Raw genomic sequence first — 27,481 nt, forward strand, 5'->3', positions numbered from 1 at the left:
TCACCAAGATCGTTGGGATTTGAGATAACACTAAGAGGCTATTGGATATTCCAATAAAGGATCATTCTGCAGAAGTCCAGAGTATATATCCTGCCAACATTTCTAAAATTCGCGCTTTCTACAATATCGCCCTTTGGCAAGGTTACATTTAGGAAAGGACCTTGGTTATGATGAGTAAAAGACGTTGGGCAGACAAAACACTTGGCCAGCAATTGCGCATTTGGGAAAAAACAAAAGCAAACGTTAATTGCAGACTTGTAAAGGGAACTTAGATCTCCTTAATAAAAGTCAGAGGTGTTACACACCCATTCACACCCAGGCCTCCACTTTCTGCCTCAGTCCCCGAACAGCACACGACTTTCTGCACTGGCAGAAAGATACAACTTGTGAGGTGCACAGACCGGGCTGTCGCGCTTTGGCCTAACTGTGTCTAGGCAGGGCTGGATGTATAGAATTCATTTGATCGAGTATAAAAATAAAAAAAAATAGAGTTATTACAAAGTGTATACAAAGTAATAAAATAGATCATAGCTGGCTATATTAGGTGACATGAGTCGCAACAGTGGCACGTAGATGCACCACAGTAGACCTGCTGTGTCTCCAGGTGGACAGCAGCATCATGTAGTTCATTTAATGGTCACATCTATGAGAGGGACAGACTGAACTCTGAACTTCTGCTTTGTTGGTGAAGTATCATTGTGGGTCAGAGGATGGGGGGTGGGTTGTCAACACTGTTCTAGTGGCAAACATCCTCAGTACTTGAAAGAGCCATGTGTAAAAATATCATACCGTGTCCTCTGCAGCTCCAACACAAAAAAAAAAAAAACAGGTGTGACCCTCACCGACAGCGACACTGGTCAACTCTGCATTGGACCGAGTCATTCTGTGGGCTATTCAGGCGCATAAGGCATCAAGCAGATACATTTAACACCCCAGGGTGCACTTCGGTGCTCCTGGGGACCGTCTTCCAGCCTTCAGCGGGTTAACATGGCAGAGCCTCACTGTTCTCCAGCACAGCTGCACTCGTGATTGAAATGAAAACAAGGCAGAATGGCTGCTGTCAGACGTGTGATATATGACCTGTAATGGGATGTTTCCAGAGCTCCCTCTCCATATGGCTGCCTACAGTCCACCAGACCTGGACCGAACTGCGTCGGAAAATAATTCTGCTTTTTGTTTTAACCTGGCTGCAGAGCCGGAGTGGGTGGACTTCGCTGCATCAGGACGTTGCTAGAATGGTGAAAATAAACTGAGAAAATATTTGATAGTTTAGACCGCTTGATCCAAATCTACAATGTGGAGCTGTTCGAAGTGAGAAAGAGGCCGTGATTGCGCTGCTCAGCTCTCTGGACACACAGCAGTGAAGTATGATGTAGCACCCAGTCTGTAGTTTCACTGTTTCTTCACGAGAATCTGGCTGTTAATCAGCTTACACAGTATTTACCTTGTGTTCTCCAACCATTTGTCTTTTCTCCTTTCTGTTGGTAGAAACATATTTTGCGCTGCTCGCTGTGTGACAACCCTTCACTGTAAAGGTAAAGCAAGCCATCAAAGATTTTTCATTTGTGGAAACATAGTTAAAGTTGCAGATAAAATCAGTTTTAACTCATTTTAAAGCACCCCCAGTATTTTTGAATGGAATATAATATAATAATAATAATAATAATAATATAATTAAAATCAAGAAAGGTGATCCTTATTCAAATGAATAGAAAAGGACAGATAAAAGAATGCAAGATGATGATAGGAATGCACACATATCCATGCATGCATGTACACCTACACACACACACACACACACAGCACTTCCTGTCTGTTCATTATGAGCAGATATACAGTCTCTGTGCTGGGGTTGTTTGAGCAGACTCAGGAAGGATACGCCGAGCAGGTTAATGTCCCACCAGAGAGTTAGTGTAGTGCCTGCTCTGTAGCACAGCCATGAGAAATATCGCTGTCACACTCCCACGCACGCACACACACACACACACACACACTCACACACACAGCAGCCAGACAAAACACATGTGAAATCACATTTACTGCTTCGTGAAAGTGCAGCAAAACACAAAGTGGTCTGATGATATGCCAATTTAGAACGATGCAGTTGTTTAGAGGTTTTCCATTTCACATCTGATGTTGGTTCTCATTTACCATGTGTCTGCTAGAGGGTCACATGTAAGGTCAACTCATCCAGACCATTACGCCTCATTGAAAACATGAGACAAATCCCTGAGAGTAACTCTTTTCAGATCTGTTAAATTCACTACAGACCCCAGCAGCTTGGCATGTCTTCAGCCTCAATAGGAGAAGTCTTCACCTCATCATTAGCTACAGGTCCCTGGTTGGCCACGACCGCGAATCCGTTGTTGAAGAGGGCACTGGTCAGCAGAAGTTTGGAAGGGAAAATAGTAGGCACGGGTCCAAGAAGAAAAACACTAAAGAGGGTTGAGTGGACGAGAGGATGCATTTCTTTAGCAGAATCAACCATTTACAAGGGAGCAATGAGAAGATGCCTGCACGAACAGCTTTAATGGGATTCTTCAGGGAGAGTATGAGTGAGTCTCCGAGCGACTATAAGAGGTGTATCTTTACCCCGACTCTATCGAGCCAGTTAGCTTCCTAAAAATGATACAGCCTCTGTTTTGCGTACTAAGGAGTTTGGAGCCACATGTGTTCCTGCCACATGTGTGGCATTCTGAGTCGGCCACCAACATGGCCAGTTTGGAGGATTGCAACACAAGTGTAATCAGCTCAAGTCCCATCGTTGCCAGCTTGGTCCAAGGTGTTAGCACAACAATAAACATCCTAAATGAAGATCTACTGCCAAATTTAGGTTTGTTTGTCTAAGTCAATGAAATGCAAAATCTGAAATAGGATCAGATAAACTCATTAAGGAACAAAATCCAGCTCCAAAGATAATAATTCAGCCCACAGGGCTGGTTGAAAAACACAAGGCTGGGCAGGCAGACAGTGGCCTTAAGGCAGCAAAGGGATGTTGTGAATACAGAAACTGAGCAGCTCAACTCAGAGAGGAAGACTTGGAGAGGGAGAACAGGGTCTTGGGCTGTCAGGTAGAATAGAAAGTTCACAGAATACGACCAACAAGGGCAAAGTAGAGAGGAAATGAGGCCGTGTGAAGATGCTACCCCTGAAGCCCATATCATTGCTTCACGATTAAGACGACTTCTGTGCCCAGGAGCAGTTGAAGGCCTCTGAGAGGGGGAGATCCTTCGTCAGCACATACGTCACGGGTTCCTACGACAGACCTCTGACTTTTCAGATGCCTCTGCTCCTAAACTAAAAGCTTTTGAGAATCAGACATGACGGTTTTGAGCCGGCAGGTAGAGCAGCTGAAGGGCTCGTCTGCGACTGTCCAGAACAATTATTATGTAAATGCTCGTTGTGCAGGAGTTCCCCCCGACGCTGTAGTGGGAGCTGTGGACAAATCCACAGCAAGCGCACTAAAAGGTCACTGTTGAACTGCATGCGTGTTACTCATCTCCTTCTTCTTCTCAGATTCAAAAATATGTGAGTAATCTGCTTGTCAGTGTGTTTCTGTAAGGAGGCAGGGAGGAAGTGATTAGGTCGGGGTGCCATGGACTAACAAGGAAGAGAAGGTGAACAAAGGTCTAGGGGTGGGGTTCAACACCAAGCCCCAAAAAGAAAAGAAAATCTGTTGTTTTCTTGTTACTGTCCCACTAAAATCATGTGTTTGTGCTATCACTCGGTAATTGAGCAGCATTTATGTGGAGCTTTTATCCAAACTGCTTAATAATTTGTCTTTCATTCACCCATTCACACACATTTTCACACACGATAGCAGAGCTTTACCACACAAGGCACTGACAACCAGTGGCAACTGGTGTTCAGCTTCTAACATTGTAACATGTGGAGGTGGTAGATCTCATGCTTGAGGTTCGGACAGCAAAGATTACCCAAGATTACCGGGAGATCAAAAGTCTGATTGTTACATCTACTCCCAAAAAATCCTTTATTTCTTAATACTTCAACCTCTTCATTAGACCTCTTCAACTGATTATTTGTCAGTGCAGACAATATTCACTGGTGGAGCTTTAATGCACGTACAGCAGGGAATAAGCTTATCGTTGATCAAATTGTGTGTGACAGTTGCTATTCCCAATTTTGCAACCTTAGATCTGAAGTCTGTCCAAACTTGTAACCCCCAACTGCTCACAAATCCTGGCAGCTGGAGACATTTTCCAGCTCACTTCAGGCAAGACACCGTAGCTTGAGCTATTGTGAAAAGGGCCCGTGAAGAGTTTCATTTTACTGCACTATCAGACGTGTGATTGTAAGCCAGTAAGCCAATGAGCGTGGCGGAGAGAGAGAGCTTAATAAACTGAGAGGAGAGTGATGAAAGCTTGCACTGCAGTAAATATCGCTAAATTAATAAGCCGAGCGTTCATTCAGAACTACCCTGATAGATTTTACAGTAAAAATCTTTGACTTATGAAAGTCTTTTATCGGTTGTTATGTTTTGAATTTGTGAGCAGACGTCTTTCGAAATTGCCATTATAGCTCTGTGAAATCAGCTTTATGTGTATTTTAGAAGAGAGGGAGGAATAATACTGAAAAAAATCAGGTTCAATCAGGTTCACATGTTGGCTCTGGAGCTGTATCATAAACTGGATGACTGTTGTGTTTCACCCATGAATTAAAGCACAAATAGGAAGACAAATTCAAAAGAAAGTCAACCTTGGCCACAGAAACTTACCCCCACAAAAGCCAAACTAAATACAGCTAGAGAACCCCCAAAGGGCCAATTGCTGTTAGATTTCCATAGCTTTACCTGGCAAGTGGTTTGACAACATAAACCAAGCGGTTACTCTTTGACGGGCACGATCCCCTGCACATTGAATGATAATATTTCACACTGTGTACGGTCGACCACCCCGCTGTTTACTTCAACGGAACAGTCCTACCCAGCATTTCTCTTTCAAATCCCTCCATTTTCTCCCTGGGAGGAGATTTCCTTTCCTTTCCATTCCTGTGAGCTCTCAGATGATGTCATGCTCACCGAGTTTCCATTGCTCCAAACAATCCTGTTAACCTCAGCGCTGCTTCTTGCTACCACACATTCCTGCTCCAAAAAAAGCCAGCTGACCTCTCACACCTGAGATTTGGCTGATGGAAACGACACTCTCGGATAACGCCGACCTCTCACCGCTTGCAGTGTTATCTGCCCGCTCATGGCTGGGATAAAGGGAGGGGGGTGGGCGTTGCTGGGGCCGAGGGGGCATTGGTACAAAGTGGCCTTATCTTCAACACATCATCACGTGACTTGTCTGCAAAAATTGCCAAGACCGGGCCTTTGTGTTTGACATGAACTTCATAATATTGTCCTGACCTCTTCTTTTGGCCGTGGAGCATTTATCTTTCCCTTACAAGTCTGACAGAAAGGGGCTCTTCTGAGATTGGAAAACACTATCAAGCACAGAGATGGAAAATCCAGTGGGGTGTGAAAGCATTTTAGATATTTTTTTTATATTTTGGATTGGTCTGGATTACGTAGATTTAGATTTGCCTCTCAAGTGTCAAACTTGCATGAGCTAATGTACCACTTCTTGAGATCATTTATTAGGACACAGTCATATTGACAGTCTGTCATATTGTGAAATACAGAGACAATGAAAATAAAAATAAAAACCTTCTTGGGCTTTTTGTTCTTCTTCATTATATATGAAAAAAAAGTTTCCTTTCTGCTGGATTCTAAGACATAAAGTTCAACCTAAAATGATTTCTACTCTAGCAAACTGGAAGCCCACGGACACTCTCTCTTTGCCGACCACAGACAGGTGTATTTTTATGAGCTCTCCTCTTAAATTACTGTGAGTTAGTGGCCGTTTTGAGAGAATAGCACCTTAATCACTCTGGGATGTTCACCGTCTCAGTTCTGCTCCACAACATGCCTTCAGGCAAACCAGGGGCCAAATGCAGCCATGTGTTACATCATTATAGCCCCCCGCCCCCCCGATACCAAGCACACAGAAATGTGGACACACACACATATACTGTAGACAGGCGGAGGACCAAATAACAGCAGGCATTAGAATGCAATCAGGCACAACAGCCCTGCAGTAAGCTGAGGTTAAATTGTTGTTGACACATTGTCAGAGAGGGGCTGATTTAAGTAATTGTAGTTCCTGTAATTTTGTAAGCCCCATATATAGAGAGAGGTGTAAATCTAGGTGGGCTTTTAGGTGACATCTGACAGCTACACTGCAGATCCTCATACACACTTTAAGAAGAGATGAAGCAAATAACAACTAATGTTTACTGAACATCGATACCATTTACTACTACTGCCAAATACAGCAGATACATACCTGAAATTGTTGGTTTCAGTGTCATGTTGATTTGCATGATATATCTGCTACAGTCCTCAGTCTCAGCGGACAGAAGCAGCTGCACTGTGTGTGTAAAATCAAATCGCTGTAAAAGGTCTAAGAAGTTGCTAAATGTAATGATAAAGTTGGCAAGCTGAGCACAAAATCACTACAGTTATGACGAGGCCGACTACTTTTAGTCTTTCTTTTACTACAGCTTTGTTAATCTAAACCCTTGTAGTTTAGCATGCTCCAGTCCCTCTGGGTTCTGGCTAATGCACTAGCTACACACAGTTCTACAGTAAATCCCTTACAGACTGTGCCTGATACAACTGGAAGTGGAATAAACAAACGGTAAATTGAGCTGTTACACACCACTACAAAAATAGCAACAGTAATATGAGTAATAATAAACTAATATCTACGACTAGGCCGAGCTGATGATAGCACAGATTTATGGATATCTTTTCATATCGGCCAAAAGGTAACACTTGCAGTGCAGAAATGTCAACGCTACGCTTGCAGTCATTTAGAAACTGTGGCCATTACATAGTCTGTACACCAGAGTGATTATGTCATCACTGAAAATGTCCCGCTCAGGACATTCCGTGGTCACAATTCTTTAAAAACCAAATCCAAGCGATCCATATCAAGAATGTTTGTTTATGCGAGGTGACGTCAGTAGTAGGGTCGACACAACTTCCAAACCCCTATACACACAGACAGCTATAACCTCATACAACCCGCCCCCCGCCCAACAAGCCACTGCAGTCTCTCACACACACACACACACACACACGGTTACCAGCTTTGTTTCTGTCTGAACCAGCGTGGTCTTCATGTGATCTGCACAGACGTGGGTTTGGGTCGGCGAGTGGGCGGCTGGGAGCGAGAGGCAGCCCTGGTTTACAGGTCAAGCCTGCAGCTTTACAAGGGAAATCTCCAGAGCCACTATAAATACCACTGTGAGCTTTAAGGGTGCAGTATATCACACCACTGGGTTTGAAGGACCACAAACCGACCTAGTTTTTGTAGTTTCTTTTTGTAGTCCCCCCCCCTTTACCCAACTGTACAGTCGCATGAGCCTGAATACAATTAAATGTGAATTTCCCTTCCTCCATTTCGAGTGACTGTTAATTGATTGGCCCGACTTCAAAACACGCCCCCCCCCCCCCTGCAACAAAGAGTTGGCCGTTCACCTCATGCGTCAGACCCATATATCATTAAAGTACCTTCAAGTTTGAGGGTGGTTTCACGTTTTTTTTTTTTTTTTTCCATTTCTGTAGTTCTGAGCAAAGGGTGCAAATATGTCAGAGACCAATTCAAGTAAATTGTGAGGTTTTTCAAAGAGCCCCACCTGCAAGCAAGACACTTATTCAGCTCAAACTGACATACTGCGACTCGAAATGAGGTCTAATGATTCGCTCGAGGAAACGGCTGCACAAAACTTACAGTGCTGTCAAAGTGACACAACTGTGCAGCCTGCGCGGCGTGAATCAAGATGGTTTTTTTTTGCTCCAAAGCTGATTGGATATGCGCTTCATTTCAGATTTGCTTTAAAAAATTAGAATTCATTCAATTTTATTCAGTTTTATGGTGAGAAAAAGAAAAGGTGGGAAAGCCGCGACTCGTCTTTTGAACACCTGAGGTGAGCAGATGTGGTGTTACAATAAAAGCAGCGATTCAGCACTCACGTGCAAATCTCATCAGCCAGCTCTAGTTAGCGACAGACGCCACTAATTGGTTCCAGAAGTGCTGCTCTCGTTCACACTGGCTGAGATGGCAAGCAGCGAGGGCGGGCATAAAGAGGGAGAAACGGAGGGAAAAAAAAAAAAAGAGGCAGTCGTAGGGAGGGAGGAATGGAGGGAGGGTAAGTAATGAGAGGTCAGCCGCCATCTACAGTTGGGCTGCCAGAGCCAGAGAGGCACGCCAATTTTATGGTCAATTGGGCGACGCATCTGGACTCATAGATCACAGGGCTGCAGGGCCTGGACTTAGCACCCAGCTCACACACAAAACAGACCACACAACACACACAATCACAGCCAAGCAGGCTACACACACACACACACACACCAGGGAAACATGATGCTTTCAAGAAGTCATTTGAAGCTTTTCATACGTACGGTCCTGCACAGTTTTAATGTCAGACACTTTTCCTGGACAGTGATTTTAGAATTTAAAGATGTATTCTGAACTCTGATTTGATGCTAAACACCTTCTTATGATCTATCACTGTACACATGAAAATGATTCTTCATATCCTTCATCTAACTTCCCCCACTTATCAGGGCCTGGAACTGTTTTTTCAGTATGTTTCCCAGAGTGTGTTGTAACAAGACAAAGAGGCACCCATCCCGCAGTCATGAGCTACTTAGGTCTTGTTATGTTATCTCTGGGTTTCTTGTGTTTAAACTGCTGTAAAACATGAAGACAGTTTCAATCTTGCACATGCTGTATTTTGGACACAAATTGGTTCTCTGGTTCAGGCTCAACAATATTTCAATGGAGGGTGGCAGGGAAGGAGGCCAAGCTCGGTGTCAACCCAAACGAACAAACAGTTTCCACAACAGGTCATTATGTGGCATGTTAAAGTGAAAAATTGTATGAAAATGTTTTTCTGGCCCTGATGTCAGTTCAGGGTTGTCACAGTGACTGTTGGGCAGCATATGATACAGTTTGAGTCTGAAATGAAGAGAAAATGAAAAAAATCCTGAATGAAGATCATGTGACATGAGCGAAAGCTCCAGAACAGCAACTTTAAGTGTCCTGAAGTTACATAGTTTTGTGTCAAGCTCATGCAATGTCAGACTGAGATGAGACCGTTTTGCCATATTTTGTGGGCGGCTGTGGCTCAGAGGTAGAGCGGGCCGTTCAAGCTGCAGATCGGTTCGATCCCCCCGCTCCTCCGAGTCAGCATGTCGAAAAAATGGGTGAATGAGGATGTACAAACACAGACCAATTACCAAATCCTAAACGCTGGCATAACTAGGGTTTTGTAGAATTGTCCAAAATGTACGCAGGTCCGACTGATGACCAAAGTGGTATGTTCATCTTAATCATCATGCTGCTGTAGCGCCACCTGTAGAGAACAGGCCCTCACATGTCATCCATGTGGAGCTTCTCGTTTTGTTTTAGTTGTCAGAATTATCAGCCCGAAACAACGACTCTGCTTATTAACGTTACTTCCAAACTGGCCACACAGCCTTCTGTCTAGTAAGCGTGGTCTCTGCAGGCCAGCCTTCGTTAGTTAGTAGTTAGTACTCGGCCAAAGTTGGTTTTCTTTTAGAAGAGGCGTCACTCTGTAACATTTTGATATTTGAAAAAATAGAGAATAGACTATGATACAAGTCTTTTTCTAGGTAAGCAAGTGGGACACTGACAAACAAACAACTGGGCTCATTGTGAAAAGAAGTTGGAATCTCCCAGTGAAACAGTTTTGTGATAATAAAAAGATCTAGTACTGCATTACAGTGTTTGATGATCATCACCTTAAGATCTCTGACTCAGGAACTCCGTGAACTAGCCTGTCCCATTAGTCTGTGAAGTGAATGCTAGCTCAAGCTGCTATAGTATAGAGCTGTCACCACTAACCAGCTTTATAACTTACACATCAGTGTGTTTGGTCCTGGTCACTGGTGTGTATGTGAAAAAAGCTGCAAAAGTGTGCTGGTGTGGAGCTAGGAGGAGATGACCTTACAGAGCTCTGTAGCCTGCTGCTCATCTCTGCTTAGTGCCTGCAGCTCAAGGCAACATTAGCTGCTACTCACATTACACAACCGCATCTCCGACCGAGCTGTCAGCAGTCACGCTGTATTATGGGTAACATAGATGCCATGTTTTGAGAAGGAAGAACAATGTGTGGAATAAAAAAAGAGAAAAACTGCAGTGTTGTAGGACTGCACTGCTGCACGATGAAGAACTGTTGGACCAAACCATACTGAGAAATGTGGGCTACCTGTCTGAACTATACCACCGCATACTGCATTGTAACACACTACAGGTCGTCTTACCTCTGTGGGCGCGGCCAGTGATGGCAGCAGGGGCTTCATGTGGCCATACCTCTGCACTGTCACCATGACGACGCAGCGTAGCATCTCCAAGACGGACGCTGTTGGCCTGAACAGGAGGACACAGCAAACAGCGACGCTGACGCTTAAGGACATTTCAGCTGGAGGCGTTCACCTCGCTGACCTCCTGACCTTCACCTCGAGGACACTTTTTGGAATAACAGAGTTTTTAATAGGAGAAGATTCAATTTCCAGAGCTGAGTGAGTTCAAAAAGATTTGACCCCTGACGTAGATGAGGAGAGTCGTGATCTATTAGGAGGTCGATTCCAGTGCATATGATGGTACATATGACAGCAGCAGGGGATCCTGAGGAAACTAAAGCCCTATTCAGAGAAGAGAGTGTTACTTTTATATTACATGCCAACCTGATGGATGCAAAATTCATTAACACCAACATCCAGTCCTATTTGGGATTGCATATGATGAGGGAAAAGGAAAAGGCAATTACAAGATCCAACAAGCTCATTCATTAGGCTGTTGTGATGGCAGATATTCTGTCTTCTTTAATTTATGTTAAGTAGACTACGTGTTTTTAACACCATCACCTCACAGACACTAGTCCCTTCAGTAGCAGCAATTTCAGTAGTTTGCAGTCCATCCATAATTAGTAAGTTAATTAAGTAGGGTGAATATTTAATTCTCCCCCATGGAATATTAATCCCGTCTGAATGGGGCTTCAGACCTCTGATTGTGGTCCTGCATAGGCCAGTGGCTCTGAATGCATTTGTCCTTGTGATCCTTTAAAGCAAACAAACATCTACTCGTGACCTCTTTGTCACAGGTTGAATAAACTGTGAGCAATTTAGCCAAATGGCGTATTTCCTGCTCAGATGCTGAATAATTGTAGAAGCCTGATGAGGTGAAACTGTAGCCCGACATCGCCAGACCATTTCGCAAACGTGACCCAGACCACAGCCTCTCTGAGGGGTGTTGAGAATGTGCGGAGACCAAAAGGCCTCTGGATGCGATTGGATGGAGCTACAACCAATCAGAGCAGTAAAACGTGTGACGTAGCTTTAAGCGTAAATTAAAATGTACCAAATTCTGGAGGAAATACACCAGACACATCTTTCTTATCACCAAAGGCTTCAACAGCGGTTGTTTGCTTTTCTTTTAGAGAAATTATGCTGGCCACTTTACTTTAAATGCTGATGTGATGGCGGATCAGTGGTTTACACATTAAAAAATGGCAGCCCGCAAAAACCATGCCGTGGTCAATTGCTTAAGTGCAGCTATATCAAGAAGAAAAAAATCACCTCGATATCCTCTGTTGTAAGAGCAGCATAGCTCATTTAATGAACAGGGCAGTGCGCTTATCAAGTGTGTGGCTGAGCGGGCGGGATGGTGAAAGGCCAGCAGTGAAGCTGTCAGTACAGCGTTGGTTACAGTTTGTCAGAGAATAATGTCAGTTTTTGTTTCCGTGTGTTTGTGTACCGTTAAATATGATGTCACAGCACTTTCACACATTGTTGCTTTGGTGATCAGCTAAAAAAATCCTGCTTGGGGATACGATCTGCGGTGGGAAAAAAACGAAATCCAGAAAAGTACCACTACCAAAAGCGAGCAGAGTAGAGCTGAGCTGAGTCGTAACGTGTAGTGGAAACATGGCTATAAATAACCAGAACCTTTAACGTGCTTCGTTGTACACTTTGTCTACCTCCAAATGTTCAATCTATAAAAATCAATGCTGGAACAAATGTCAGTACTGTACCTCTGATCCATGATGAAGCCCAGCGAGGTGAGAGTGAGCAGAATGTAGAGGGTCATCCCTAGAATGGTTAACTGGGACAGCATCTAGGATTGAGATACGATTGGATGCCATGAGAAATGTGGTTGGGAAAAAATACATTAGAATCTAAACCTTAAATTAATATCATGGCTGGTTAAGTTACGATCACAGGAGACCTTACTGGGAGAGCAGTCATAAACCGCATGGCTGTTCGACTGTTTACTCGACGATGCCAACCAAAACATGTCTGACCTTCAGAATAAGTGTACTGGCACATACAGTATCCTGCAGCAAATGCAATCTGCCTCTTACTTTACACCGACATGCCTAGTTTACATAGAGGCTCTAATCATCCCAGATGGGTCTTGACAAGGGACTTGACCACAGTGGAAGAGACTGCAGTTTGAATCCCGATAGCCCCTTAACAGAGCCAAAACAACCAACATCGGGGCAGAAATCCCATGCAGATTCTCCCTGACCTTTTGTGAGCCATTTGGGACGCGCACACACACACACACACAACACAGACCCGCACAAACACACAAAGTACAGAACGTGATGTACGGTTTTAGTTTGTGTTCTCTAAGAGTACGGCCTTGGCTGAGGGCGGCAGCTGGAAGCCCGGTGTCTCCTGAGGATGCCGTGGGCTGTCATCTTGGGTTTATATTTCTCTGACACTCAATACGGTGCCTCACAGCCAAATCTCACCAACTGCGTGGACCCAGAAGGCCATATATAGTAAACATAAAATCAACCCATCAACAGGATGTAATAAAACCGTACGTCTTTGTTTATCTAAGAGTCGTAATCCATAAACCCCCATAAGAACTATATTATCTGGGCCCTCATGTGGGAACGTAGAGGGATGATATGATTATGTTTTCCATGAATCAAATGGGGGAGAAATCTGGCCTTGATCCATCTATCAGAGTGAAGAAACAAAAGTTACCCCAGACTGTCAAAGTATATTAAGTTAAACGATCACTGGTATTACAGTTCAAAGGCTACAGATACAGTTATTTTTAGTGAGAGGTGTAATGAGTGGAGAATTATTTTGGTATCAAAGGTTATGTGAACTTATCTGTGTTTAATAACCCAGACAGCTCAGCAGACCAGACATGCTTAGTCACATGACTTTTTTTTTTTTTTTTGTTTGTTTCTATCAGCCTGGGGGCGCACAGCCGAGACGCTACGCTCGACAGAAAATCCTCCACAAATCCCTCAGCTTTGTCAGGTGGAGTCATTTCTTTTTTTTTTTTTTTGGTAATGGGAGTGGAAATGTTCTGCTCTCATTTTTTAATGTGACCAAGTGTAAAACTGCAGTAATGACGGCCGAGGACAGAAATGAAAGTTAACATCTGGTGGCTGATTGTGTTATTCTGCTGTCCCCTGAGACGAAGCAGATTAACTCGTTATTCAGGCCATTATTGTAGCCGTTATTATGATGAAGTTCACGAAGGCTTGCTGGACAGAGTTACCACTGAGAAAACACGGCAGGACGTCCGCTGTGAGAAGTTACAACACCCAGTTACAAAGATAACACACATCCTGTACTATTATTAATTTCTTAAAGCTATACATGGGGCTAGGGTGCTAAATTTGACCAAATGCTTGGTCTTTTTGTTGCTATAGCAGCACCATAGCGGGTATAAGCCCACATTTTGCAATCCTAAAAACACTAATGGAAAGTTGTTGAGATTTTATGACTTGGTCGCTTCCCCTCTCTGCCTCTAATAGTAACTGTTTAGCAAACCTATAATAACAAAGCGTTCACGTTGGCCTGCTCATGACGTCAGTGAAGACGGCTTCACTCGTTTGAAATAACCATGTTTTCGTGGCTTCGAATTAACGCAAAGCCCATAAATTGTCCGGCAGTGTATCATCAATTGTCAAGCTAAATAAGCGCCTAGCGAACATGTGGGTATAAATACATAAGAGTGACATGATTTATTGTTGGGCCGGAGAGCTCACTTTGTTATTTTCCCTCCAAGTCCTGATTGCTGCATCCTGAAGGCTATTTGGTTTGGGAAATGGTTGACTTGACAATTAAGGCGTTTGTGTTCACTGCTGGACCACCAGCTGGTGTTTTATAAGCAGGGAGGGAGGGGAACCCTCCACCCTGGAGGGGAGGTGCATGTGTGCGTCTCTGTATGTGTGTGTGTGTGTGTCTGTAGGGTGGGGGGTGGGGGGGGAACCACAACTGAAGGAGCACCACGGAGGTAGCCATCACAGAAAGATAGGCCATTTTATTTTGAAGGGGCTGGGCGTGACAGCACTCTTTGGCTAACCAAAACTATTCCTAGGGAAAAGAGGCTTCCAAAGATAACTGCTGAGGAGACCTGTTTCTTTTTTTCTGAGGGAGGAGGAAGGGGGTCTTTTGGCTCGTCGAGTGGAAAATAATAGACAAAGGTTGTTCTAAAGGGGAATGCCGATCAGTCATTCTGTCATGATGTTAGGCAGAGCTAGTCTTTTCCTGCTGGCTAAGTAGAGGACTCAGCTCGAGCACGAACCAGCCACAACAAACTACATAATTGGGTGAAATAATGTTGGCAAACAAACACGCAGCGCTTGGTCTTAAATTAAGAGCCCAGGGCCACCTTGTCATACTTTACATGAGGGATTACAGTAGCCTAAACATAACAGTAGCCCGTGTGTGACCAGAAGGTCACCAGCGTCAGTTCCACAAACAGAAGGGACATAAAATGTTCTTTTCCAATGCAGTTTAAAAGCACAAATTCTGTGTTTTCCCGATGCAACAAACACGTACCATCTTATCTTCAAATAAATCGTGGTAGGTCCGCAGCACCAGCAGGAAATGTACGACCACGTAGACTTTTAAAGGCAGCGACCAGCTGGGATCATGAGGCACTTCCTTTCCAGTAACCTGTGAGTGGAAAACAAAACACGTTTAATTCCCCAATTCCTAATTCTTCTGTAAGGAGAACAATTTTCTGGACAGATTCTTACACTAGACAGACTTATATAACATGATCTGTTTGAACAGTGTGACTGTACTGTTCAGAGGACAAGCTTGTAGTCTGAATCAGTGTCAACAATCGGTGTGATACATATGAAGTATGATGTGTTATTTCTTTACATACCTTTAATTATTCATTTTCTACTTTTTACTTACTCTGTCCTTGTGCTGTTACAACAGCCAAATTACCCCTCTAGGGATCAATCTTATCTTATCTTGTCTTGTCTTATTATCTATATTTATTGCTTTAAAAGGACCATGTAAAACTTGGAACACTGCAATAGAAACGGCCCCCCAGTGCCTTATTGTGATGGTACTTCCCAGTATCTTCAAATCCCTAAAATATGTACAATATGTACAACCTACGCTAATAGGCTATATAAGTCAATTAACTATAATAACTGATAAAACTATTGAAATCTAATATCAGATTATAGATTCTGAGATTAATCTGAACTGGTTGTTTACCATCAGTCAGTATATAAATGTGGTTTTTGTTATAATTATTCTTTAGTACAAGAGAGTGATTCTGAAATTGATGTGGGTGTTTGGTGTTGACTTGGTGTTTTTTGGGGGGGGATTTGGTCACATTTGCATTCACGCTATCACCGTTTTTTTAACCAGGATTTATTTAGTTAACCATTTCCACTTCGCTGCGCAAATGCAAACTGGTCTCCACACAGTCTCAGTTGCAGCACGTGGTATTAAGGTTGTAAAGCTGGTTGGTGGGAGGCTGTGCCAGGAGAAATACTGAAGATCAGCCTCACTAGTTTTGATTTACCTTATTTGTTTTGACATCGTTTCACCGTTTTCACCGTTTTATCGAGATTAGCTGCTCCTCCACAATCTTTCCAAGTACCCCCTTTAGTGGTCCTGGTTGGGAATCACAGCCATATATAATAATTTCATTTAATTTTAGCCTTGGCTGATTGATTGGTTGATGACAATGATGTTTGTCTCTTTCTTATTGGAGGCAGAAAACTCACCTTAAAGCGTAACTCTGGTATTTTTAACCCTGGGTTAAACCACTGGTCCAGTGAACGCCTCAGCCAGCAGCTGTGAACTGACTACAACAGCTCCGATACTTTGGGGCAACACAGATCACCAAAGTGCGTTTGCGTTATTGTGTGTCTTTGGTGTTCGGATTCAACACAAAATAACACAAGCAAACTGATCGAACGAGGCAGCAGCTGACCAGCAACTGTTGTGTGAGATAAAATTACCATTTTTGTCAGTGGAGTCTGGTAGCTCTGAAGAGAGCGATATATTGCATAGAGAGCCAATAGAGAGTTATATCTGGTTAAAAACTAATATGTAAATCAATTAGAGAGACAATTATAGAAATAAAAATGATTAAATAACGGAAATGACAAAAACAATAGAACATAGAAGTGAGTCAGAGTGAATGTTTGGGCCTTTAAAAAGGGAAACGTCTTAATCTAACTCTTAGTCACAGTTTAGACTTCTCTTAGACGTTCAGTCTAAGTCTTTGCGACCTCTTATGAGTTTGTTTTCTTTGTAGCAAAAAGGTCTTTTGTGTCTTAAGTCTCCTACCGGCTGAACTGGTGAAAATTAGTTTGTTGTGTTCCATCTACAAAGTCATCCAGGATTTATTGGCTGTAGCGGTTTCCCTCAAACACAGTGGAATATATGAGTCCTTCTTGAAGAATTCCTTGAGTCATTTGACCTGTTTTTGTCCGAATGTGCTTCTTAGCGATTAGTAATTAGGCCTGAGGGCTTTATGTTGAAACTGCATCCTCTTTGGGAACGAAGTACAAAAAAAACAGCCAATCACAGACGCCTGTCTCTCATTCAGGGGGTTTCCCAGGATTCTGAGGAACCAAACCACCACATGTGGGTTCCCCCCGCATCCCATCCCCAACCCTGTAGGTATTCCAGCACTCCGCTCTGCTTATTGTCAAAGAGCTGAAACACGTTCAACCCCGTCTCCTCCTTCGCTCCCTGCTCTCTCTTTTCATTCCCTCACCGGCAGAGATCAGTGAGCAGCCGTCTCACACGAAGCCTTTAAAGATATTTCAGTTGTTCCAGCTCTGTCCGTGTTTAGAATCAGCCTGCTGGGTTTAAGGGGCCAATTTAATTGTAAAGGCAAATGGACTTTTTTTTTCTGTGTGAAGTGTGAAGCATGAGGGAACCGAATATGTGACACCATCAGCGTTATTTCAAAGCTAACTGCCGGGTCATTCAACTGGAGCCTGTATTTCTTTCTGCACACACACACACACACACACACACACACATTCACACTCAGCTGCATGCGGTTTTAATCCTGTGTTTAAAGACGGTGAAAATGAACTTATTGTGTTCCCTCTACAAAGGCTTTCCAGCTTTTATTTGATGTGGCCGTTCCTTGTTAAACTTGTAGAGCATGTGAATCCTTCAATAAGGAATTCTCTGAGTCATTTAGGCCTGTGTTTTTTGGCCTGTGCGTCAAAATGACGGATATTGAAGCCCGAGGGCATTATTGTGGAAATAAGAATTTATTTTGACGAACCTTGGGATTGTCGACGTGGTCACCGAGCCGAGATTTACCAGGTGTCCAACTTGGACCTTTGACGAAAGTTGCCAATTTGTTGCCGATAGTCTTGTAGGTGTTGGACCTTCCCCACAAATGCAAATAGTAGTGTAACTGAAAGAGGAAAATACCCAGAAGTCAAGCATCAATACACAATCAAACGCTACATTTAGCTGATCATTGTTAACTAAGCCGTATCTGCGCTAACTAATCCTGAATAGAAATGTTTCTGCTTTCATTGGGCGGGACATTGCTCACGCTGCGCTCTGCCAACAGTGAGGGCAGCAAAAATAATCATAACATCCACCTCCTGGCATTTCATTTTATTGGCCTCCTGTTCCTCAGCTGGGCAGTTTGTTTAGAGTAAAGTAATAATGTTATGGTTACAAAATGGCCACTCAGCCGGCGAGGGAAACATGAGCTCACGCCTCATCTACTGAAGGTGTTTATACTCAGATGGAGGTGAGCTGCTCCGCTGATGGCCGACACCACCGAAGAAAGATGGGACCAACCTGAACGTAGAGGATTTCAAAGGTGTTGATGGGGAACACCAGGCCATACACCACTTTATCAGTCTCTGGAGCAAAGGTACCTGAGGAGGATAGGTTCACTTTCACCGGTTTTTATTCATAAAACAAAATAAATCTGAATAAACACCTCCAACTTGTATTATTTTTTTGGGCACTCTTGGCCAGCACAACAAGCTGTAAACATATTTACGATTTACCTCTGTACAAATCCAGCAGCCGCACAGAAACATTAGCGTTCACCTGAGGTTATGGTCAAAGTCCAATGTTCTCTCCTGCTAGCTCTGTTTTGGTCTCCACCAACTCCCTAGGGAACTGTCCGGGTCTGTAGCTGCTAGAGATTATGTTCTCCAGCTAGTTGCTTACTGTGTCTCTCTGCCATTTGGAGGTGGGCAGGTAGTATAAGCTACAGCTGGAGACGATGGTGATGAGAGCTGTGACACAGAACCAAATAACAAACTGGCTCCACAATGATCTGTGGAGCTGAGATGAACGGCAGCGCTGGTAATGATTGAATAAATGGCATCTCTGTGGGTTCGCACACGCAACTCATTCCACATTACATTAATAGGAAAATATTAGAGCTGCCAATCAATAAAAAAAAACTAAACTAAACTAAAAGTAGTTTTCCCCCTTTACACTGAAGGCTGTTATAATGTATGCCTGAATGTAAGGTCATATATTATTGTGTAATAGCATGTTTTAAACCTTTAGAACAGATTCTCTCCTGTAAACTACAGATTTTCAGTAAAACCATCAAGACAAATCTCTTATTCTACCGTCTTCTGAGTAAACAGGTTTCACATGTTTCAGAAATAAAGCTGGCCTGACTACAGCAGCACAGCAGCGATGCATCTGTTATTTTTTCTGGCTTTAATGCTGAAAAGTGTATTTCCCATGGCAGATATTCACTTGTAGGCGTTGGAAAATTAAGCGTGGGGTTTGGATGAGGCGCAGCAGACCCTGAGACGATCACTGCCGTGGTCCAGGAAGCAAACAAAATGCAGCTATAATCACTGGATTCATTTTAATTGAATTACAGTTCAATTGCACGTTCTCCACGTGCTTGTGTGGGTTCTCTCTGGGCGCTCTGACTTCCTCCCACAGTCCACAGACATTCAGGTTAAATGGTGACTCTACATTGCCCGTAGGTGTGAGTGTGAGCGGTTGTCTGTCTCTGTGTGTCAGTGAACCCTGCCCCTCGCCTAAAGTCAGCTCAGATTGGCCCCCCCCCCGCGACCCTGACGGATAAGCGGTATAGCCAATGGATGGATGGATGGATTAGAGTTCATTTTGACAGCACTAGAAAAAAATTGTGCACGTGCATCTTAAAACAAGCCAGAATATAAATGTTAAAGCTGCACTACGCAGAGTTTATCAGTAAAATATTTGCCTAGCGGATCTTATCCCACCTAATCAAGTAAACTTTTGGTGAGAGGAATATTTGAAAGAGAATAAAAGTAAAATACAAAACCTACAACAGAACTGTATTAAGAAAGCTGGGCTCACAGCTCCTGTGAGAGGAAAAAAAATGGCCCAAGGGATTTTGGCTAGTATAAACCTCAGAATGTAATCAGCTACCTCTCCCTGATGGTGGGCACGAAATAGCTGAGTTAGATATAAAGGCTACAGGTAAAACCAGGAGTCACCGTTTCCCCTTATTTAGTTTTTATAATGGGTCACAACACGACTTTTGCTCTCCATTCAATATCAAGTAATGACAGTTGCAGGCATCACAGACGACACGGATACAAACACCAAAAGCAGCTCACCTGTAACATCTCTGAATGCTTTGATGGTACACAGAAGATTGTTGAGTTAAACGTGTAACAATAGGGAGCGAGTGATAAATGCAACGCACTGAACACTTTACATTCTAAAGTTAATGTAGAAGGGGACTCAACACATCAATAGTAATATCGACAAATAAAAATACATCCATTCTGCACTTACTAGATAACTCTGGCTTCATAAATGTCTGTGTGGTTGTATATGAGCACAGTCTGGGCCTGCTCTAACACTTTAAACTGTGCAGTCCTCCCATTCTAACAGATCATTTCTTTTTTTTGATCGACGTCTTTTTATTTATTTTTGACAATGTTAAACCTTAAACACAAACAGAACAAAACAACCCCCCCCCACCCCGGCTATACCGGATCAGAGAGTTAGGCAACATATTTTATGTGGCGCTGATTTGTATACAGAGTACAGAGCTTATGCAAATTAAGAAAGTTTGTCAGCAGACACACTTTTAAAGTAAGATAAAAATGGTAGCCACTGTTCATAAAATTTCCCAACAAATCCTTTCAGTGTATATCTAATTTTTTCCAAATGTATATGATCCATAACTTCTTTCACCCAATGACCATATGTTGGAGGACATGGATCTTTCTATTTATACAATATTAGTCTCTAACAGATCATTTCTTCCTCAGCAGGTGGCGATGATGCAGCAATTAAGCAGCAAATGGTAGTTTACCAGCTACTGAAGAGAAAAAGAAGAGGGGGGAGGGTCTGGTAATTTGAAGGAAGCAGCACCATTTGCTTTTAGTATTGATCTTACTCCTACTGTATGAATACTAGTATTTTGAGTGTCGATATTTGTGGTATTGATCTGGCCAACCCCAACTCACCCTAACTCAAATACAAACACTGTCACACACTAATACTCACACAGACCTCTCAGACAGTTATATGTAACAGTGACTAAATGGAAACGCCTGATTACTTTTGCTTACCGAATAATCGGTCCCATATGATCAGAATTCCTCCGTAGTTCTTGTCAATGCAGTAAAGGTTCCTCCCTGTTAAGACAGTAGTTTGTGAGATGACCATAGAAATTATTTCAACTCTTGTGAAAATGAGCGAAACTCGTATCTCTGCCCTCGGATACCGTTTTTATTCCGTAGTCATAGTTTTTACTGACTTGAGTTGGTACATCAACCTGCACAAAAATAACCTGACCAGACAAAATGAAGACATTAACACTTTACTGCTGTGTTACAGGCACCGTTTGGAAACAATTAAGGTATGTAAATAAACATTTACAAAATCTTTCTGTGTAAATATCTCATTTCACAATGTATATATCTGCGGCTTATAGTCTGGTGCGGCTAATATATGTAAAAATATTTTTTTCTTTTAAAATTTAGTGGGTGCGGCTTATATTCCGATGCGCTCTATAGTCCGGTAAATACGGTAAATGGCACTACTTAACAGACGACATACATACAAGTAGAAAAAATCTCGTCCTCCCTAAAAAATCCTACAATGTTGGTAATGTGTGACGTGTAACTTTTTGAACATAGAAACTGGGCTTGTCTTATTATCATTACAAAGCCTGGCGTACTGCAGTATATCCCTGGGGAAACCTCTGGTCTAATAACACCTGTATGATTATTATGCAGGTTACAAGTCATCTGTCAACAGAGGTGACCTGGAAAGTAAAGGTTAATATCTGTCATAAACACTACATTTCCTCCAAAATCATTACAATGACAGGTAGATTCCCATTTTTTTTTTGTTATGCATGGTCTCCCAAGTTGTAGCGGTCACTTTCTGCATGTGCACGGCATAGAGCGGCAGCATGAAGTCAGTACACAGCATTGACATCAACGGATGATTCACGGAGCATCTGAGCCGTGTTCGGCACTAGTTTCCTTTGGAAACATTTTTGCCGTCGTTTTCTGAATTTGCTGCAGATTTTCTTAATGCGCTTTTGTAACGTAACATAATTGGCATCATGAGCACAATCAAGATTATTATGATTGAAACTGCAAACTTCATTTTCTTGTAATATTTACATACAGTGCAGTTGTCCGTTAGCTTGTGCACGTAGATTTACAATGAAAGTAAACGATGAGCGGCCATGCTGAATGCTGCTAATAGTTTAGCCTTCTGCTAACTGTGGCCAAAGGCTGCGTGTAGCTAACACCAGCTAACGTTAGAGCCTCAAATCACAGTGGATCATCTCGCAGGGCTTTCCACGTCCACACGTTAGCAAAGCAAACAGGATGGTCAGTCTCATAGAACTGCTGCTATTCAGTTGGAATCCCAAACACCTGCTAACTTCATTTTCCTGCACGTGTGAAGCGCATGCAAACAACCATGCTGCTGGCCTGTGCTCTGCTGGTGGGAGAGGGGCTGAGGACGGAGAGGGAGGAGCTGCAGGAGGAGGCCTGTAGTTTTCTCTGCCTCTCCCAGCTGATGCACCATCTCAGGCACGGCAGACAAACAAACTCTGTAAAACTCTACAATAATAAGAGTACTAGTCACGTGTCTTCATAAAGTAAAGCTGATCTCACCATGATGAACTCTGTGATGTTTTGGGGTGTTGAAAATCCATTCCAGAGGTCCGAGGTCTCTGATGAGCTGACAAAAAAAAATTATAGAATAAAAAATGTATTGACATGCACAAGTTTTACATAGAGAACATTTCAACACAATGTGATGTGTCCAAAACGGAAGGGTTCATCATCCAGGGGGGGGGGTTATATTTATACATTATACATTTCATTACAACAACCTGCCTTTTTGATCTTGATATTTCTTCTTATTTCTTCTTTACATGGACATTCTGAAGACGCTATATCTTTTCTTGGATAACAAAGTTAGCCAAGGGAAAACTTAGACTTGACTGTGACACGCAACAAAAAGTCAGGGAGTGGTCACCTGAGAATCATGACTACCAAATAGAAGATATTTAGGATATTGCACGAGATAAGTGAAAACTTTGGCCTGCACCAAAGTGACTGTTAAATTAATTATCCACTAGGTTGAATTCTCGATGAGGCAGATGATCAAATTATTCTAACAAAATGACAAAAGTTGCCCAAGAAAGCCAAAAAAAAGCCAATCACTGATCGCTGATAGCCGTCTCTTATCTTCCTGATCATAGCTAAAATGGCTTCAGTTGTTTGCTGATAACAGTTAAACCCATTAACACACAGACAGCAAACATGCACATCAGTTCTAATAAAAACAACTATGCAATTGAGTGCATGAAGACATTTGGTGCTTAAAACTATCAAACATGAGCCATTTTCTCTTCCTAGATATCAAACAGATGCAACAGTGGGTCTTTAAATATTACAGAGGTCACGCCGAGTAGATTTCACACAGTTCATGTTTCTCTTTTGGCTGAAACTCACATATTTTGATGTTTGGCATCAATACGACAGACCTCTCAGTCTGGAGAAACGTGCACGACTGGACAGAATTTCTCAGCGATTCATTATTTCCATGTAATGGCTGCGTCTGGCAGCCGAGCGTGAGAGTTTCATCTTGAATGAAAAGGGTCTCCACCACTTCACTCCGGCTCTGAGGCTGGAGTGCTGCAGCGCCAATAAATTACATGACATCAAAAAAAGCCCATAAAGGAGGCATAAATTACATCCCCTCAGAATATTGTGACTATTAAGACTGTTTTCACTAATAGTGCACTAAAAGATGGAAGGCGTTCCAAATCCATTCATTCCCTCTGAAGATTGTGGGGATTGTAAAAGTGATACTCCAGTCACTTTAAAGGTAGACAGAGTGGTCATGCTTCTGTTTGGAATATTTCATAAAATCTCATTATTTTTTATTGGATACAGGTTCCACTGCAACACACGGTCTACAAAGGCTCAGCTTAGCAGACAGATTAGTACTGGCACAAGGAGAAAGTCAGCTTTACAGACTTTTTTTTTTTCACTCAGATTGCCTTTTTAAACTGTGCACATTGGCAATGAAAGGAAGGATAAATTCATACACAGCTACATGTTGACCTACTATATCATATATTCACATTTCTAATCATTGTGACATACTGTACACTGAACAATAATCATGTCTTCTACATGCATAAGTGATTTTTATAATCAAATATTCTATTAATTGTGTTTTAATAATTGTGCAATAACCTACGTCTGACCCAGCCTTTTTACGGACATGTAGAATTTTATACATATATATTTATATATACTGTGTATATTGTTATATTCCTTTTGTTATGTTTTTATTGTTATTCTATTCGTATTTTATTTTTGTAAAAAAAGATTCTTGCACCAAAGTGGAGTAGCGCCCCTAATTTCATTGTACTGCGATGACAATAAAGGCTATTCTATTCTATTCTATTCTATTTAGCAGATTCCTGCAAAATAGCTAAAGACAAAATACCCACAAATTATGTAAGCCTCGACTTGTGTCTCAGACTGACACAAAAGCAAAAGTATTACATTTAAAAAGAAAAGAATTTTAGACAGTCATGTAAATCAAATTAAATTAACTGATGGTCTGATTGTTTCTGCAGAACATAAGAGGGTTAGAATACGAAAATCATGTTAATAATTATCCTAAACTTTCCCACATGCAGGTAAAAAGTCACTGTGTGTTTCCCTCAAAGACATAAACCAGGACGTGTCCGCTGATGAATGCTTATCTGACACATGACACATCACTGTCAGTGCACCTTTCAACACCGTCCCTTTGTGTAGTTTACACCTCACCCCTCAGCATGACATCATCTGCACACACGTCCAGGCCGCTGTGCTGACTCACCATTTGAAGATGGTAAAACAGATGAAATACACCGTTTCAGTGTTTTCCACAACAGCAGTCCAACTGATTACAACATCTGTGAGCCGTGTTTGACATTTTACCTCTGTGTGGATCCAGAACTGGTAGAGAAGGTTTAACTGTATGTGAACAGCGAAGGTCGTGGGGGGTGCAACCAGAGCCATGGGCAGGTAGAAAATCTGGGGAGAAGAGAGAAATGAATACGATACACTGTTGTACTTACTGTTCGCCATTAAAAGAGGACTTTTAATAGCTAATTGCATCATATAGGATAATATGGGACAATAAGGTAGGACAGTCTGAAAAATCTTAACTTTCTTACTCAACCTTAGTGGCATCACTAGCTTCTCCTACACATTCACGGCCCCCTGCTTCATGCATGCCGGTAGAAAGCTCCACACATTTTCTATCTTGCTTTTGTCTGGCTCTTAGAGCCATGACAAGGAGGGAGACACACCGTTCAAAGATTAAATCAATTATTTTAAAGTGACTGAAACGTAAGCATAACAAACCATCACAAAGCGTGGAATGTGAATGCCAGTTGTGTCGGTAATGTACGGCGTGTGTGGAGGCTGCGAGTAGTGTGTCAGTGTTGTAGAATACATAAAATAAGCAAAGGAGGACCAAGGAGAATCTAAGGCTGCCATATAACAGAAAAGGTTGCCTGCAGGGAGAGAAAGAGTCCCTGCGTTCCAAATTTTCCTTTTACTTGAAGTACATGTTGCAGCTGCCCTTACGAAGCATGCGCTCTCGCATGCAACTTACATACAACTGGGACATGCACTCCTACTCAATCATAACACTGAGCCTTGAATTTTGATACTCTTACTCATACATCCATCACGGTCCTGTCACGTCCAGTCATCTGCCTGAGCTCTCTCAGCAGCTCAGTTGATGTGCCGCGTCTTACGCTGTGCAGAGGATTGTGGGTCCGAACAGCCTTGAAAAGCATGCTGACTTGCATACTGCAAAATGTGACCAGATGCAGTAGGAGATCCTGTAGTTTTTGACGCACTGCATTTGACATACGATGCATTGGGACATACTAAATCCAAAACCTAAACCGGACAGCATGGTAATATGTGTATTAGAACACAGCCAGAGAGTGACTAACAGAGCCCAGAGTTTATAGATTGGGAACACTGGGCCCAGCTGGCACTGGAAGGCATTGATGCTCAGCCTGTAAACATCAAGGTGCACTGCTGAACAGGTAACAGCAGGGGTCGCCCCCCTTTATCAGGGAAGCTTATGAGACTGTTTATATGTACAGTCTGTCAATGTATAATGTGACTTTACTAAAGGAAAAACTGAATATCCTCTGGAAGCTCTCATTGGTCTACACCAGGGGTGCCCACACTTTTCCGGCTTGCAAGCTCCTTTTAAAATGACCAGGTCAAAATGATCTACCTACATTAAAAATGCTAAACATATATGTATTTATATATACATATATACTGAGTATACTTTATATATACACAATATATGTTGGCGTACACTGCGTAACTGCAGCTAATGTAACCCTTGGTATTACACATTAAACTGACAGCAGTAATGCACATAGGTGACAAACAGTGATGGAACCATCAATATTGTAATTGGAACATTCAATACATGTATGGTCACTACCTTACTCTGATGCCTTGCACTGAATAGAGTCGAATATCCCTTTGTATCCTATTCCCCATCCCAGAGTATCCCTTCTTTAGTAGATATACATTGGAAGGCTAACTAGGTCACTTCGCTCGCTGGAATTTTGCAGTAGCTAGCGTGTTTGACCGTGCATGTCCCTTCCCGTGACCCGTAGCAGAGAAGAGATCTCAGACTGGCCGCCCTTCAATCAAGTTGCAAACGCCATAGGGAGGATACAAACTTTCATTTATTTTCTAAACCGCTTAGTCCTAATTAGGGACAATAGATGATAGACTAAAATCTTCGTCTAAAATCTAAAAATTATTTTTTTTCATGTCAAGCGATCTACCCGCACTACCTTCGATCGATCGACGTATTGGGCACCCCTGATCTACACCTACCTGAATCAATAATCTGGTCGTTGTTATTGTCAGCAAATGCAGCGTGTTAGTCTGTCTCTATACTTTCTGTCTTCCCTTCTACTTTCTGAAGATGTAAATCTTTAAAAACTGGTCAGGTATATGGCTTCCTTATTCAGAGAGCCAAATGAAAATAGCTGGACACTGTTGTTATTAGCAAACATTACTCATGTGGGAGTAAATAGTGAATTTGTGGGAGCTATTTTTGGCCACAGTGTGTGTTTCTGGCATCAGGACGGTATGTAGGATAAACTACAGTGTGTGTGTTCATGGTAATCACTAAATACAGTGGTGTGGCTCACTGGCATGTTTTTAGTTGTTTCTGGACAACAATGGAGATTTAAGGCAGGAAGGAAGAGGACAGATCAGTGTTTGGCTACACAGATAATACTCAGTAGTAGGAGGACTTCATTCATCATTCCCCTTGGTGAGAGGGACATGCTTACAATAAGAAAAAAACAACAGACTACTTCTTTAAGATGATGGATAATATCTCACCCATGATGTGAACTGCTGGGTGAGGGACTGTCTGAGGGCGGTGCTGAGGTTGTAGTACTCTGAACTGTGATGAACCTGGTGAGCAGCCCAGAGAATGGACACCTCTGAAGAAAACAACACACACACACACACACACACACCCAAGATAAAACAGGGGTACATAAGTCCAGATCTCAAACGAGGTTATCACCTCTTT

At 42.5% G+C, this 27,481-nt stretch overlaps 1 protein-coding gene across 1 annotated transcript in view; it reads right to left on the reverse strand.

The window, feature by feature from the left end:
- agmo (alkylglycerol monooxygenase) overlaps positions 1-27,481 on the reverse strand; it is a 50,585-nt gene that overhangs the window by 4,947 nt on the left and 18,157 nt on the right. Inside the window, exons 4-12 of the mRNA XM_070835508.1 lie at positions 27,286-27,389; positions 24,823-24,918; positions 22,489-22,555; positions 20,923-20,988; positions 18,170-18,249; positions 17,637-17,771; positions 14,915-15,031; positions 12,130-12,212; positions 10,361-10,466 (exon numbers count right to left, since the gene is read on the reverse strand). Of these exons, the coding sequence (XP_070691609.1) occupies positions 10,361-10,466; positions 12,130-12,212; positions 14,915-15,031; positions 17,637-17,771; positions 18,170-18,249; positions 20,923-20,988; positions 22,489-22,555; positions 24,823-24,918; positions 27,286-27,389 (854 nt within the window). The remainder of the gene's footprint in view (positions 1-10,360; positions 10,467-12,129; positions 12,213-14,914; positions 15,032-17,636; positions 17,772-18,169; positions 18,250-20,922; positions 20,989-22,488; positions 22,556-24,822; positions 24,919-27,285; positions 27,390-27,481) is intronic.

Source organism: Pempheris klunzingeri, chromosome 8 (genome assembly GCF_042242105.1).
Source record: "Pempheris klunzingeri isolate RE-2024b chromosome 8, fPemKlu1.hap1, whole genome shotgun sequence".
Classification (NCBI taxonomy): domain Eukaryota; kingdom Metazoa; phylum Chordata; class Actinopteri; order Acropomatiformes; family Pempheridae; genus Pempheris; species Pempheris klunzingeri.